The following is a 14028-nucleotide window of genomic DNA, read 5'->3' as shown; positions in this document are numbered from 1 at the left end:
CCAAATTTTGAAGCGCTTCACTAGCGTTCCTAGAGTGACTTTGCTTCCAGCAAGTGACACAGTCGTAGAGAGCGCTTCGAACGCGTGTGCTTATTGGACTTTATTTTGACAAGTTAACATATAATAAACTTTTTCCCTTTGATCGAATAACAAGGAAACTATCACCATGGGGAAGCGACAGCATCAAAAAGATAAAATGTAAGTATTTATGAAGCCCTTTAAAACCTTCTTCATCAGCAGTGAATTGTATAATCTTCTATTAAAATTTTGAGGTTATGGTCGAATCAATATTTGGGCCATGTTAAAGTTTAACATCGTAATAAAGATCTCACAATCCCGATGTTCACTTAAACTGCCTAACTTATGAGACGACCTTGTCTCATTGTTATGAACACTTGATTATATTTATTTCAGAGATGATGAATATGCAAAAATTGACAAAACCTTCACCGTAACATGAACTTTCATTCAATTTCTAGTTATCTACCTTTTACAAATGTATTACTTCATTTTCCGTACATTCTTACCAAAATATACAATCAACTTAAATCTGGCAGGATTTGATCTACACTCCCGAAGAATTCCGATTCAAATTTCACTATAAAGTTGGAGACTATTAATTTTTCAACTATATTTTAATACTTTCGTCCTGCATGCAATTTAATGCAATTTGAATGATATCAAGTCGGGTTTTCCAGAAAACAAGAAAGCCTTTACATAAATGCTTGCAGGAATTCAGTCAATACTGAAACTATTGAATTATTTAGGGGATTCTAACAATCTTAGCATCTATATTTAATTTGGTAGTCAAATTAATCAAGGACATAGTATAAATGTAAAATGTTTAAAAATCATATTGGGTTTACATGGCAACATGAATAAGTTAAATCTAATTGTTCACTTTAGGTACCTGACCTATACGGAATGGACAACATTGTACGGTGGCAAGAAAGCGGGAACATTAGAATCAACAGAGGACACAACATTCCGTCGTTTGCCGTACAATCATTGCTGCGTGAGCCTGCAACCCTTTGAACATCCGTACTGCGATGTGGATGGAAATGTGTTTGAGCTGCAGGCGATCGTGGATTATATTAAGAGGTTCAAACATAATCCAGTGACAGGAAAACCTCTAGATGCCAAATCTTTGACTAAATTAAATTTCTATAAAAATGCTGAGGGCGAGTATCACTGCCCTGTTCTTTTCAAAGTATTCACTAAACATTCTCACATTGTGGCCGTCAAAACAACGGGAAATGTTTATTCCTATGAGGTATGTCAGGCTAACTGGAATTTTTCCAGTGCAATATGCTTTGTAAATATTATTTGAAGGTATGAGTGTAATAGAATCTCAATTAGTCGGTTGCAGATGTTGCTGGTGGCGAATTATCCGTTTATGCCCGCCATCAGCAGTTGAGAATATTGCGACGAGTTGTAGTTACTGATTTTCAAAGAAATATCTAAGTTAATCAATTTTGTTATCAACCAAAATTATAGAATTTCACTAAACGTTTGTAAGATTTTTTATGGAAATCTTCCTAAGAGGTCAAAATACGTTACGAATGTGTTCGAGATGAAAATAAAAATGTATATCTGCCAGATGTGGTTCTATCTAGTCTAGGTAGCAAAGTTTCGTCTGTAACTTGAATTCTTAATTCCAGGCAGTTGAGCAGTTGAACATAAAGACACGAAATTGGAAGGACTTGATAAACGACCAGCCTTTTGAACGGAAGGATCTAATCACTATTCACGACCCTAGCAACGCAAACAAGTTCAATTTGTCTACCTTTCATCATATTAAAAACAATCTGCGAGTGGAAGACGAAGGTTTGATTTTCTTTTGTGGAAAAATTCTTACTATATTACACCATCTCATGGGAAATAAGTAAAGCATGAAAAGAACAAAAAACTTGATGCATACTGAAAGCACTGCTCAAATGATCTAGGTATCTTCGGTTGTAACATTTATGATCTTACAGCAAACTATTAAGAGCATTGCTGTATTCAGTAATAATTTAATTTATTGTACAGTGAGACGTCAATTGTTCAAAATAATTAAAGGACATAGGTATTTACCAAATAGAAATAGAATAGGCTTAATAGAATTTATGTGTTTAATATTGAACTCAAAAAGAAAATAATTGGAAGACAGTTTGTGGAATCCAGAATTGACCATAAATTAATTTTTTTGTCACGTGAATTTGCTTCTAGTTTCTATACTTTATCATTTAGATATGCCAATTTTATGACGATGCTCATAAATACTATTTTTATATACTGCAGAGATAACAAAGGAGCGCAAGGATCCCAATGCTAAACTAAAAACTGTATCTTCTGAAACCAGAGAAATATTGGAGGAGTTGAACAGAGAATTCAAGCCTGTGGAGCCTAAAGATACGTCCACTAAAGATAAAGCGGACAAGTTCAATGCTGTAAGAGAGAAGACAGTGATGATCCTTTGTCGATTACATAGCATACGTTACGTACCTTTCGATATATCAGCTTGTTTACCTGGCCAAAATTCATCTCGAAGTCTTTATTCAGTGATGAATTGTTAACCAATATATACGGAGCTGTAATGACTGACATGACCACGTAGATATCTTCAAAGGCCGAAAACATACTTATGGCTGCATTGTTGTGTTACTTCAGGCACATTATTCTACGGGAGCTGTGGCTGCAGGCTTTACATCGACTGTAATGCCAAGAGAAACGACACATGAAGCAGCGATCGTAGAAGAAGATTTAGTACGATATGAACGGGTAAAAAAAAAAGGTAAGTTTTAGTGCACATGAATATATTGTAGTAGTTTTCAATTAATGCAATTTACATGCAAACATTTTTCCGCCGGTATTTTCAGGCTACGTACGGTTCATTACAAACTTTGGATCCCTAAATTTGGAGTTGTACTGCGATGTGGTTCCGAAAACTTGTGAAAACTTTATGAAACATTGTCAAGATGGGTATTACGATGGCACCAAACTGCACAGGTCTATTCGAAACTTTATGGTATGATTTTACAATGCATATTCATCGCAAAATTCAAGTTATAATACGAGCATTGATGTATGGAGCTTCATTTTCGGTGCAGATACAAGGAGGGGATCCCACAAACACTGGCAATGGCGGGACGTCAATTTGGAGCAAGCCGTTCGAAGATGAATTCAAACCAAATTTAGTTCACCAGGGACGAGGTATTTTGTCAATGGCAAATTCTGGTCCCAATACCAATGGATCTCAATTGTAAGTCTGTTGATAAAGAGTACAAAATGTTCAGTACTTCACTCACTGGACTCACCGAACGTATTTACCTTGAACAAATTTATTTTTTTACAGTTTCATAACTTACCGATCGTGCCGTCATTTAGATCGGAAGCACACAGTATTTGGTAAAATTGTTGGAGGGTTAGACACGCTGAATGCGATTGAAAAAATTGAAGTTGATAACAAAGACAGGCCGATTGAAGATATAATCGTACAGCGTGCCCAAGTCTTTGTTGATCCTTTTCAGGAAGCTGATGAACAATTAGCAGCTGAACGGGCCGCTGAAATCCAAAGATTAGCACTAGAAGAATCAAATAAAAAATCTAAAAACAAAAATGAAGGAGGCAATGTACTCAAAGTGTATCGTAGTGGTGTTGGCAAGTATGTGCAATTCAATGACGAACAAACAAAGTAAGTATTTTGTCCTGTGTTTAAAAAACCAGGAACTCATCTACATATTTAATGTTATTTATCGACTGATAAAAGTACAAAAATATATATTGGAAATTATAAAAGTCTAAGAAACTTCTATTGTTTTCATTACGTTTCAATAGTTTTCTTTGCATCTTTTGTCCGACCAAATCAAAATATGCAATAGAGCAGGGATCACTAATAATATCATTAACCCAATATACTTCACTTATTCCATATCGTACATATTTTTCATATGAATTTAAAATTTCTTGACAGTATCAAATCATAGTGGTGAACAGTCTTAGAAAACCTTAAAATATCCTGGCGTTATAAAATCCTACAATCATTCTCAATCGGTTTTATTTAATGAATTTCTTTGCTTATACTAATATAACTAATAATAAATAATACATTTGACAAATAATATCGAAATATCTTTACTAGTAATTATTGAACTTTACAATTGTACGGTTTTTGCAGGACTGAAAAGGTAGACACGAGCAGTGAGCCAAAACCTAAGAAGATTAAAGATGCATCTTATACGTTTAAAAATTTTTCTGCGTGGTGAAAGAATATCCTTAAAAATACATTGTAATTATATTCATGAATTGTATAGTTTTATCAGTGTTGAATATTGCCCACAAAGTTGAAAATATTCAAATTTTTTAAATATTTTTTTTTCCACTCACTAAATATAATATTAAAAAAAAAAAAACTCAACGCTTTATTCTAATACTAGAAATTTATCCGTTATGTTAGCTTGCCTAAGTCTGTTACATTGCAATATAACTGAAACCAAAAATAATCTTCTGAATCGAAAATAGTCACCAAAAAATATTTGTCGGCCATATTAACATCTTTAAATTTGCGAGAAGATTATTTTCATAAATAATAAAATTTTCAAAAATGAAGTATTGTATTTCGGATTGCTTCAAGGCAGTTTTGTCATCTGTGTTTGCATATGCTGTTTCAGGGGTCTGGATTTTTTTTGATTGCAAACACTTCATAACCAACGGAAATAGTTGAAAACAAGTTTTATACATGCTACATTATTGAAAGATGGAAAAAAAATGTATACCAATTACGGTGAATTAATTTATAATATAAACTACAATTGGTAAAATACAATCAGATATGCTTTTATTATACGTAATAATTGATGAAGCACATAAATCAGGATGGAGAAGTAAAATACATGTATCGCATACAAGCGTCATTAAATCGGCATTCATCATTTTCTATAATAGTATCATAAGTCGAGTAATTCGTTCTCAGAAAACAATTATGTATGTATATTAGGCAAAGGCAGAGCTGGGCTCCTCCATGTTTGATGTTTCGCCGCTAGTCTCTTATCGAAATCCTTCCATATTGTCATCGGTGACGTACCGTCTTCGGATTGTGGCCTTTTGCAATCAGTTTTTTAATAACAGTGCCTGTGAAATAGTGGCCCGGAATTTCCTCGAGGCAACTGGTCAAAGCTATGGATGACTTAGGTAAGTACTTATTAATTTAAATAATAAACAGTGACAGAGATAACCTCAAATGTCGCACTTGCTGATTTTTAGGAGTGTGCATGTTCTGTTTTTGCGAGAGTTCATTACATTCGTCCTGTACCAGGTACCTTAAACACGAACGAACATTTACATACGTTCGTACATTCTCTCGTTTGCAATTCAAACGATATTGCATAATGTAACCAAATATTCCATTATCGCCTTACAGTGCGCATTTTGATTGATGCGTCTCCGTCTCGTTAAATACGGCGGGAATTTTCGAACTGTTACTAGTGTTGAGCATGCAGAAGCGATTCATGAAATTGCTGGAGTATAATTCAACGTAACGAGTATGTAAGCTACAGCAAGCTATGCTCTGTAAATATTTTTGTAGAATGATTATGAGTATGAAGTTACTTACGTTACTGTAACGATGCATGTCTAAGAAAAATCGTTACTTCGCATCTTTAGGAATATCCGAGATATAGTAAACCATTATAAACAAAAAATACTTTAATTTTGAAAAGCCAACTCCTTGAAAGTAATTTAAACATTTCCCAATAATTATATGATTTTTTAGCACAAGCTTTCGTAACGTTAACGTTACTAACTTCAGCCTGATGAATGATTGATGACATTTTTGTTGAATTTATAAGGTTCAACTTAATAACGTTGCTGCAACAATGCGTTGAAAGAAACATTACTATATTTCAATATCAGAATAATTTTTAAGGAGTTGAATTTCCAAAATACGAGTCTTCCACTTTTGTATTATGATTTACTAAATTGCAGATAATCCTAAAGTTTCGAAAAAGCGAGTTTTCATAGAAATACATCGTGATGGTAATCGCATTTAAGTTTATTACTTTGGATTTTTGGACAAATTAAAATGTCGAAGATTTTTTTATTTACACACACGAATGATGTTTTCTGTAAAAATAAAATACGATCGGACTTCGAAAACTAACAGCAAGTTGATGCATTTCATCAAGGGATACTATAGACTTCTGTTTTATCAACTCATTTGTTTTTAAAAATTATTCGATAACCGTCAATGATTCGGCAGTACTCTGAGTGCCCAACGCAGGCGTTTTATTATGAGGAATAATGAAACGTGCACAATTTGCCGCAATCATTTTGACAATGCGAATTTGAGAAATTCGCAATAAACAAAATTAGTCATTCGCAGGTGATGTATCGTAAATGAGAAAATAACAGATGACAAGTGACAATCGCGAAACGCCTCCTCGGCGTCTCGATCGGCATGAAAACATGCGTGATGATTTATTCGACATGTGTATAACATACATACCCATGGACGCGCAGAGGTATCCCACCTGCTAGGAGAATCGTTTTCGAACGCGAGGACGTTCTGACATGACACACGCACCTAATGTGTATGTATGTACGTACACAAACGAAATATCGCCGAGGGAGGGAGGAATCAAGTGCTTAACTATTATCTGGGTGGTCATGGCATCGCGGGTCTCGCGTCAGTCTTATCCCGACTTCTCTGAAGCTAGCTGTCAATCGCGCGTGATCTTTAAATCCGACGAGTACTTGTGCGTATAAACATGAAAATGTTAGCGTGACGTAATTAGTGACCGTCGATAACGTCGCGAGGTTCAAATCGTATCATCCGATTGTTTTTACTTTTTATTTTAAACAACTTTTCATCGACGACGCACACATATAACCCGTTTGACCGATCGTTAAAATTTGAAAGTTTTAATCAATCCATTATAGCTGCGGCGCATACTTTCACGGCTATATGCGTCTTATCTGTACCTTATCCCGAACTGTTTCGATTATGTAGGTATATATATATATATATTTAAAAATGATAAACGGACTCTCACGGTGAAATCTAGGACAAAATCGATCCAGGAATCCAAGCCCCATTAACCATGAAGTAACAATTTTAGTTGTTCAACCAAGTTTCTCTTGCCGTCGCCCGTTCTTCGTTCTTCAGCTTGATTGGATTTTCTTATTTTTGTTTCAGTTCTTCGTTATTGTTTTAGTTCGGTGTCTTCAGTGATATATTTTCCAGACGCGGTGGTTTAAATTTTTCCGTTTATATATCCTTTCAGTTCCATAAATTGGAATGCTTTTTTTCCAACACAGAAAATATGGTATCAATTTTGTCACATCGTGATTATAATCAATGCTTACTTGTGCAATCACATATTCTTGCCCGTTACGTTAAAATCGCTTGATTTGCTGTTTTGCAAAGTCATTGTCAAGGACGTGAGATACTTTTAATTGCAGATATTTTGATTTATCACATTGTATTCGATGCATCGTCGTATATTTATATCTCCGCGGTAAAACGTGAAAAGAAGCAAGAGAAAACGCCAAATGTCTCTTAAGTTTCTGTTACGTAAACGGCGATTATACCACAATCATTTCTTTATTCTTTATTTTCCATGCATGGCATCCGAAATCCTAACACGTGCAGTGTGCAGTTTTAAAATCAACCAGTTTCATCGATATTGTACTTTTACGTAATTATACACTCGTACGTGCCTAGTTTTCACCGTTTCCGATTCGTTAGAGGAACTGCCTATGTACTTACCGATGTATTTTTTTCGTCACGGGATGTTAAACGCCGGTCTTTCACACCTCGAGATCTTTAATAGGGGAAAAATGGAAAGAGACTGAAGTCAGTAACGTTAACGCAACGAAACATAGAGGAGAAAAATCACTATTTTGCAATTTCATAGTGACTTTGAAGTATCCAAATTTCCAAAATATATATTTTCTGTATCTCAGATATTCCTGAAATTGTGAGATAATTTTATCCGAAACATGAACCATTACAATGACGTTACCAACTTCAGCTTCATAAAATGGAAGCTTAACAACCGATCACGAATGTCACCTACCGGTGTTACCAATCTTTTTTAACGCATGTACCAAAACCTAAAAACCAATAACGAACGGAGGCTGATACACCTCATCCACCCATATGTGTATAGATATTGTTTTTTTTTCGCGATTTTTTGCATGTAATGTATCGCAAAACAATCGATTTTTATTTTTCGACGTATAGGCGAATTTCACATCTCTTATCACGATAGAGTGGATAATATCAATCCTGTAGGTTATTATACAGTACACTTAAATACGTATACATATAGAGATAATATAAAACATACACACGTTGAAAACAAAAAGTACTTTTTTCATTTACATAATTGCCTTGTAATAGAGCTTCGCGGAATCCTTTTATTCCGTTTAGCATATATTTTCATCGACTATATATGGACTGTGCAATCGAATAAAGGTTCAATATTTTAGTCCAATACACGACATTTTAGTATATCCGCTCTAGAAACGAGAAATGAACATCGGCAATTTTTTTTTTTTTCGAGAGAGAAAAGCGTATGATCTTACAACAAACTAATTTTCATGAGAAATTGTAGATGGTCACTATTTGAGTGAGTAAAATCTTTTTCTAAAATTTCTATCAAGAGCCCGACCATAATTTTTTTTTATCAGCTTGCAAAAAACAATCGCTAAATATAGGCAAATGAAACTAGATATTTGAATAATATATTTCAATTCGATAATTTTTGGTAAATTATTCTCTAAATTATTTTTATTTTCGGTAAATATATTTCGGGAATTTCGCAATTTACTTGGACCTTTACATTTTTTTTATGAAATCTTACCCGCATATGGGCGATTTTGAAGTTCCAAATTTGAAAAGTTCCGAAAATTAAAATATACTCGTACAGCGTAATTTTGCTCAACGAGTGGGTGTAAAAAATCAGAATAACCGAAAATCAGAATGCCCAGGATTCCGAACGTAAAAATGTCGAAAATCCAAAACAAAGACGGATCAAAGTGGTGAAATTTCACAACGCCAGAAATTCACGGAACTGAAAACCTTCAATCTTCAGAATATCGATGTTTAAGATTTTTAAATTTTTTTCATTTTCACACTTTTCGAATTTTTCAAATTCCGAATTTTAACCTCGCCCCGCATACAGGACACAAGTTCCACCCCTCGAACCGCATCGGCATCATCATTGGCCGTAGTCGCGTGAGCTTCAGGAGAAGCATTGCGATCCTCGACTCCACGCCGATCCATTTTTCGGATCGATCCGCTCGCCGATCTACAAAACGAGACGTGAAGCAAATGATGAAGAACCGTAACATGCTAACCCCGAACAACACGAACAGTATATACATATATAGCTCCGCATTATCATTCCTAGACAGTCCTCAAACCGTTCGTTTGTCCATCGTTTCGTTCGTTCGTTTCGTTCGTTTCGTTCGTTCATCGGACGTAGTAGCAAACGTGCCAAGGATTGTATTTTTAGTAGAGATACCTAGTAGCCAGTGACACGGTGCAACGTGCGTTGGGTTGGACCGTTGGCGGGAATCTGCTACAGGGTGATGGTAGGCCTGAAATATACCTGGTCATGCCTACGCGGACTCTTCTTCTAGCTCTGCTCATCCTTCCCATCCAATTCCGCGAGAAGAAGCTTTGGAAGTTAGACAGAAGAAGCTGAAGACACCGCGTCACTCCCAAAGCGAGAATCCTTTCTCCAGACAGTCCAATTCCTTCATCGTCACTTTCCATTTACGGCAAAATGCGATCGCCAAGAGTAGAATGTCTTATTGATTGATCCTTGTCCCGAAAGTTTGAGTCCAGGACCTCCGACGGCAGCGTCATCCGGATATTTTGACGACTTTAAACCAATTTATCAGTTTTCGAAAAGCGTGTGCAGCTGAATAGTGAAATAAAGTGTACGAGTGGTTGGCGTTCGTGGTGTTCATAAAGTGTGCTGGATAATCACACGCGTTGTGTGCTTTTGACTCTGTCATTTTACACGCATATTATCGTCCGATAATGGCCATGGATCGATCGATGTACGGCAAGGTGGAACCGGGTGCTACTTATCAACCGTATCGCATCACGGTAAAAAATGGATCCTCACCAGGATGTAAGTCGTTCATTGTTCTCAGTTTACATTGTATTGGCTCTTCCTCTCAATTGTGCTGCATGAATATCCGATGTGTCCGCTGGTGCGATATAAAGATGTTCGATTTTACTTGAAACCTATTGTGAAAATAACTATGAAAATACAAATGTGCAGGGTATCATTTAATCATCGCGAATTATTTGCAAGACGGATCGATGTGATGTTTTACTCGATATAGGGATCGCAATGTTTCCTTGTTTCAAATACTTTCAACGTTCATCTTGAAACTGTTCTCCCGAAATCGTTCCACCAGCTTCCTTCGTTTTTGGAAGTGGATGAACAATGTGGATTGAATGTCATACTAACAATAAGTGAGCAGCATCCTTTAAGATTCCAATGATTTTGGCTATTTCGCAAGCACCTGCTCGTCTCTTTTACCTCGAAACTAAATTATTGCGGTTCATAAGAATGATTTCAATGGATACTCTTACTGCTTGTCAGGTTCGTAATTCTCATCGGTCAGATATCAGAGAACCCGATTCGTGAGAAAATTTGAAAACTTTCTAAATGGAAAAATATCTAAATTTCAGTTCATTTCTACTAAATCTCGAATCATCAAATGCCATGTTTGCAACATTGAAACTATAGCTACGTATAATTGTCACGAACAGATCAGGAAGATTTTTAACATCCGATGATAATTTTGGGCATTCGATTGAGTGTTAAGTTTGAAGAAAAAGGAAAAGTGATCGATCCTTATACACAGTAAAATAAAATACGGTGCTTGCGGTAATTAACCCCGCGGTATGTTCACCCTTGTGTACAAGTTACGACTGTTATATAGTCTAATTTGATATTCAGGAAGTCTAAAGCAGAAGCCCGTTGGCCGTCGGCCAACATTTGTGTATATAAGAGAATAAAAATGACAAGTTTAATTTTACCTACATGTATTATATATCGCCTACGTAAATGTCTTTATTTAAAAAAAAAAAAAAAGTATGTTTACTCGTATTTCTTTACTACGTTCAAAGCTACAAGGAAATGCAGCTTTCGTAAAATATATGAATACACGTGGACAGGAATATGATATGTTTAAAGACCCTGGAAATAGAGTCTCCGTCGGTCGAGAATAGAGCTAGTTTTGAATGAACGACACTGCATTATTATTGTCGCCTTTGGAATACACGTATCTATTTACTACGCGTCGTAAAGTTTGCGACGTGAAGATCCGATTCCGTAGAAGAAAAAGACGCGTGTTCGGTAAAAATGGTCTGACGTAAGATGTGATTTTCTTCATTTCACTGGTTCCATTCAACTTATACGGCAATATTCACACGTGTTTACATAGTTTGCCATAACGCGTTAATATCTTCATTTCAATACATAATCTCGAGTATAATCCTGACATGTTAAATATTTGAATGAAATTTATTTGTAGGTATAATACTCTGCATTTATTACAATTGTACTAGCAAGGAAAAATCATTCGTTTATCCCGTGGGACTTATCAAGCATGTTCGTTTCGTTGTAAAGAAAAATTGAAATCTCGTCGCTCGCAATCAATACGCTTCACCGTCATTCGTTGGAAATTTTTTACAAATGAAAATCTAAAAAAATTGTTTACCGACAGTCGTTTTATCTGCATTGAAATTTTCTCGAAGATACGTTCATCGTTGCGTGTGCATTTTTTCAAATCAACTATCTGGTTAATAATAGTTATAACTGTTTTTATTACACAATGTTCGAGAACCGTTAGAATAAAGAACTGAAAGTATAAGTACATTCACGTACATATCTGCACATTGCCTGAATAAATACTGCAGAGATTACACCTTACGTCACGATTCTATCATGCGTATTAATAATTGTACGCATCTATTATAATAGACGATCAGTCTCTCCAGATGAGGTCGTGGCTAATTCGTATGATAAATAGCTTCGGTGAATATAAAATGACCACTCCACATACCATTTATAGTCACTGTATGTATGTGTATATCACTGCAACGAGAATAGAAGAAGCAGAGGAAGAAGAAAAAGAAGATCAATTAGTCAGCTACGAAATACGTAGCGCAGCCCTCATTGCGACGATCAGTCAGAGTCAATCTAACTTCTGACGATCAATCTTACAAACTTTCTTCTTCCGATGCTTCACGCGTCAACTTCTATCGGTGAGAAAAAAAAAATAAATTGATAACCGTACAAAAAGTAATGAAAAGTTTTACTTTATTCGCCGCTCAAAAGGAAGAGAGACTGCAGAGAAAATAAAAAACAACCTTTCAGAGAAATCTCGAGTTTTTTTGGTTTCTTTGTCAAAATTTTTATAAATCGTCTTTGAACTAAAATTTACTATCCATTCTATTCTTAAAATGTTTCATATCAATCGTTTATATAGATTAAGGTTGTTTCACTTTACTTGCGTTTTTATATGTTTACTTGTAAATGTGAAATGATCGAACTATGATAATTCTTCGTATTTTTCTTCCTTTTTTTTTTTTTTTTTTTTTAAATTGTACAATTTTTTTATTTTGACATGAATATTTTATAATTATTCGATTGTTTTGTTACATAAAGTTGTTGTTCCAATTTACCAAACGTTCTAATTTTTTTCATCTGCCGCAATTTGCGAACGTCAAGTTTTTATCCCCTATTTCGTCTTCTGTACATGAAATTTTCGTTTACGTTTTACATTTATTACAAAAAAAGTAGATAAATGTAAATTTTACACGAGATTCGGAAAATTGTGATGAGTCTTTTGAGAATTTGCAATCACTCTTAATATTTATAAATAATACACCAGTTGAATAAAAAATCTGTAAACAATTGAGGCTTCTGATCCAGAGTTGGGACAAATGGCAGAAATTTTTTTCAACAAAATCAGAAATGACGAGGATCAGACGTTTCTTGGCTTTGCATGGAATTCTCCATACATATAGTTGTCGGAACGTTGTGTACCATTCACAACACGTGTTGTTACCTATAATGACGTGATCCAATGTGCAGGGTTAACGTCCTCGTACAATTCTGGCATCAGGACTGCAGTTACGTGTATGTATGTATGTGGGGTATTCCACGCCAATTCGACCTGGGTTTTAACCTTGACCTCTTAGATTTGGCGCGCTATTTTTTCTATGATTGTTCTTACTTTGAAAGGTACTCAATTTGTTGTTTTTTTCCCACTAAATTTGAATTTTCTACAATTTTTTGAAACGATTGTATCGACTGACCTAAATTACAAATTTGAAAAAATTCTGAAAAATCCTGTGTCAGATATAAAAATTTTCAAGCTTGGACCCGGGGTGGGCCAATTTTTCCATCTTACTGTTTTCAAGCTATTTCCGAAAAAAAAACGTTAAAACAATTAGAAGTGGAAGTCATTTTACTATGAATGGTTGCTGAAACATTTTTATACGTCACATTGGATATTTGAAAATGGTATGTGCTTAGTTTACCTGGACCCATCGATATATAATTTGTCATACGAGAGCAGCAATGAAACTAATAAGCAGGTAATTAATTCACAGGGTGTGATAGTCAGTGACTTGGAAAATGTGTCGAATTGTATCGAAATCTTTGTGAAGATGTATAAGAATTACGAAGTACAATTTTAATACTCGACATTCATTGTAAATAGTGAGTCTGAAATGCATTTTTACTTTTTCGGGCATTCTTCTGAAACCGTTGTTCGTTTAAAAGTCTATTTCTAATTCACAGTTGCCTCTCCCCCCTGAATTAATATGCTTATCGCATAGGTCGATAGACAAAACTTAAAAAAATACGAACGTGTTTTACAGTCAAGCATAAGATGATTTAAAGAATACAAAAGAAGTCTGTAACAATGTACGTTTATACAAGGTGTTCTTTCAAATTTCTTACAAACGATATGTCTGATTAAATGGAACTGCAGGCACAAAAGCAAGAA

The 14028-nt window shown here is 35.1% G+C and overlaps 2 protein-coding genes across 3 annotated transcripts in view; both read left to right on the top strand.

The window, feature by feature from the left end:
- Window positions 1-55: 55 nt before the first annotated feature.
- Window positions 56-4447, top strand: LOC124220347 (RING-type E3 ubiquitin-protein ligase PPIL2). Its single transcript, XM_046629082.1, has 9 exons — window positions 56-198; window positions 907-1273; window positions 1662-1827; window positions 2284-2432; window positions 2653-2776; window positions 2862-3010; window positions 3093-3244; window positions 3338-3676; window positions 4160-4447. The coding sequence occupies exons 1-9, from the start codon at window positions 167-169 to the stop codon at window positions 4245-4247; spliced, it is 1566 nt and encodes a 521-aa protein (XP_046485038.1). The 5' UTR covers window positions 56-166; the 3' UTR covers window positions 4248-4447.
- Window positions 4448-5031: 584 nt separating this feature from the next.
- Pax (Paxillin) overlaps window positions 5032-14028 on the top strand; it is a 48023-nt gene continuing 39026 nt past the window's right edge. The window contains exon 1 of one of the 2 annotated variants that reach the window (XM_046629078.2): window positions 5032-5172. In XM_046629078.2, coding sequence (XP_046485034.1) covers window positions 5160-5172 — 13 coding nt within the window. In that variant the 5' untranslated portion in view covers window positions 5032-5159. Of the gene's footprint in view, window positions 5173-9613; window positions 10128-14028 lie in introns of those variants that run through there. The other variant, XM_046629075.2, reaches the window with a different exon arrangement.

The sequence above is a fragment of the Neodiprion pinetum genome, chromosome 5 (assembly GCF_021155775.2).
Source record: "Neodiprion pinetum isolate iyNeoPine1 chromosome 5, iyNeoPine1.2, whole genome shotgun sequence".
Classification (NCBI taxonomy): Eukaryota; Metazoa; Arthropoda; class Insecta; order Hymenoptera; family Diprionidae; genus Neodiprion; species Neodiprion pinetum.
This window is presented reverse-complemented; position numbering and strand designations above follow the sequence as displayed.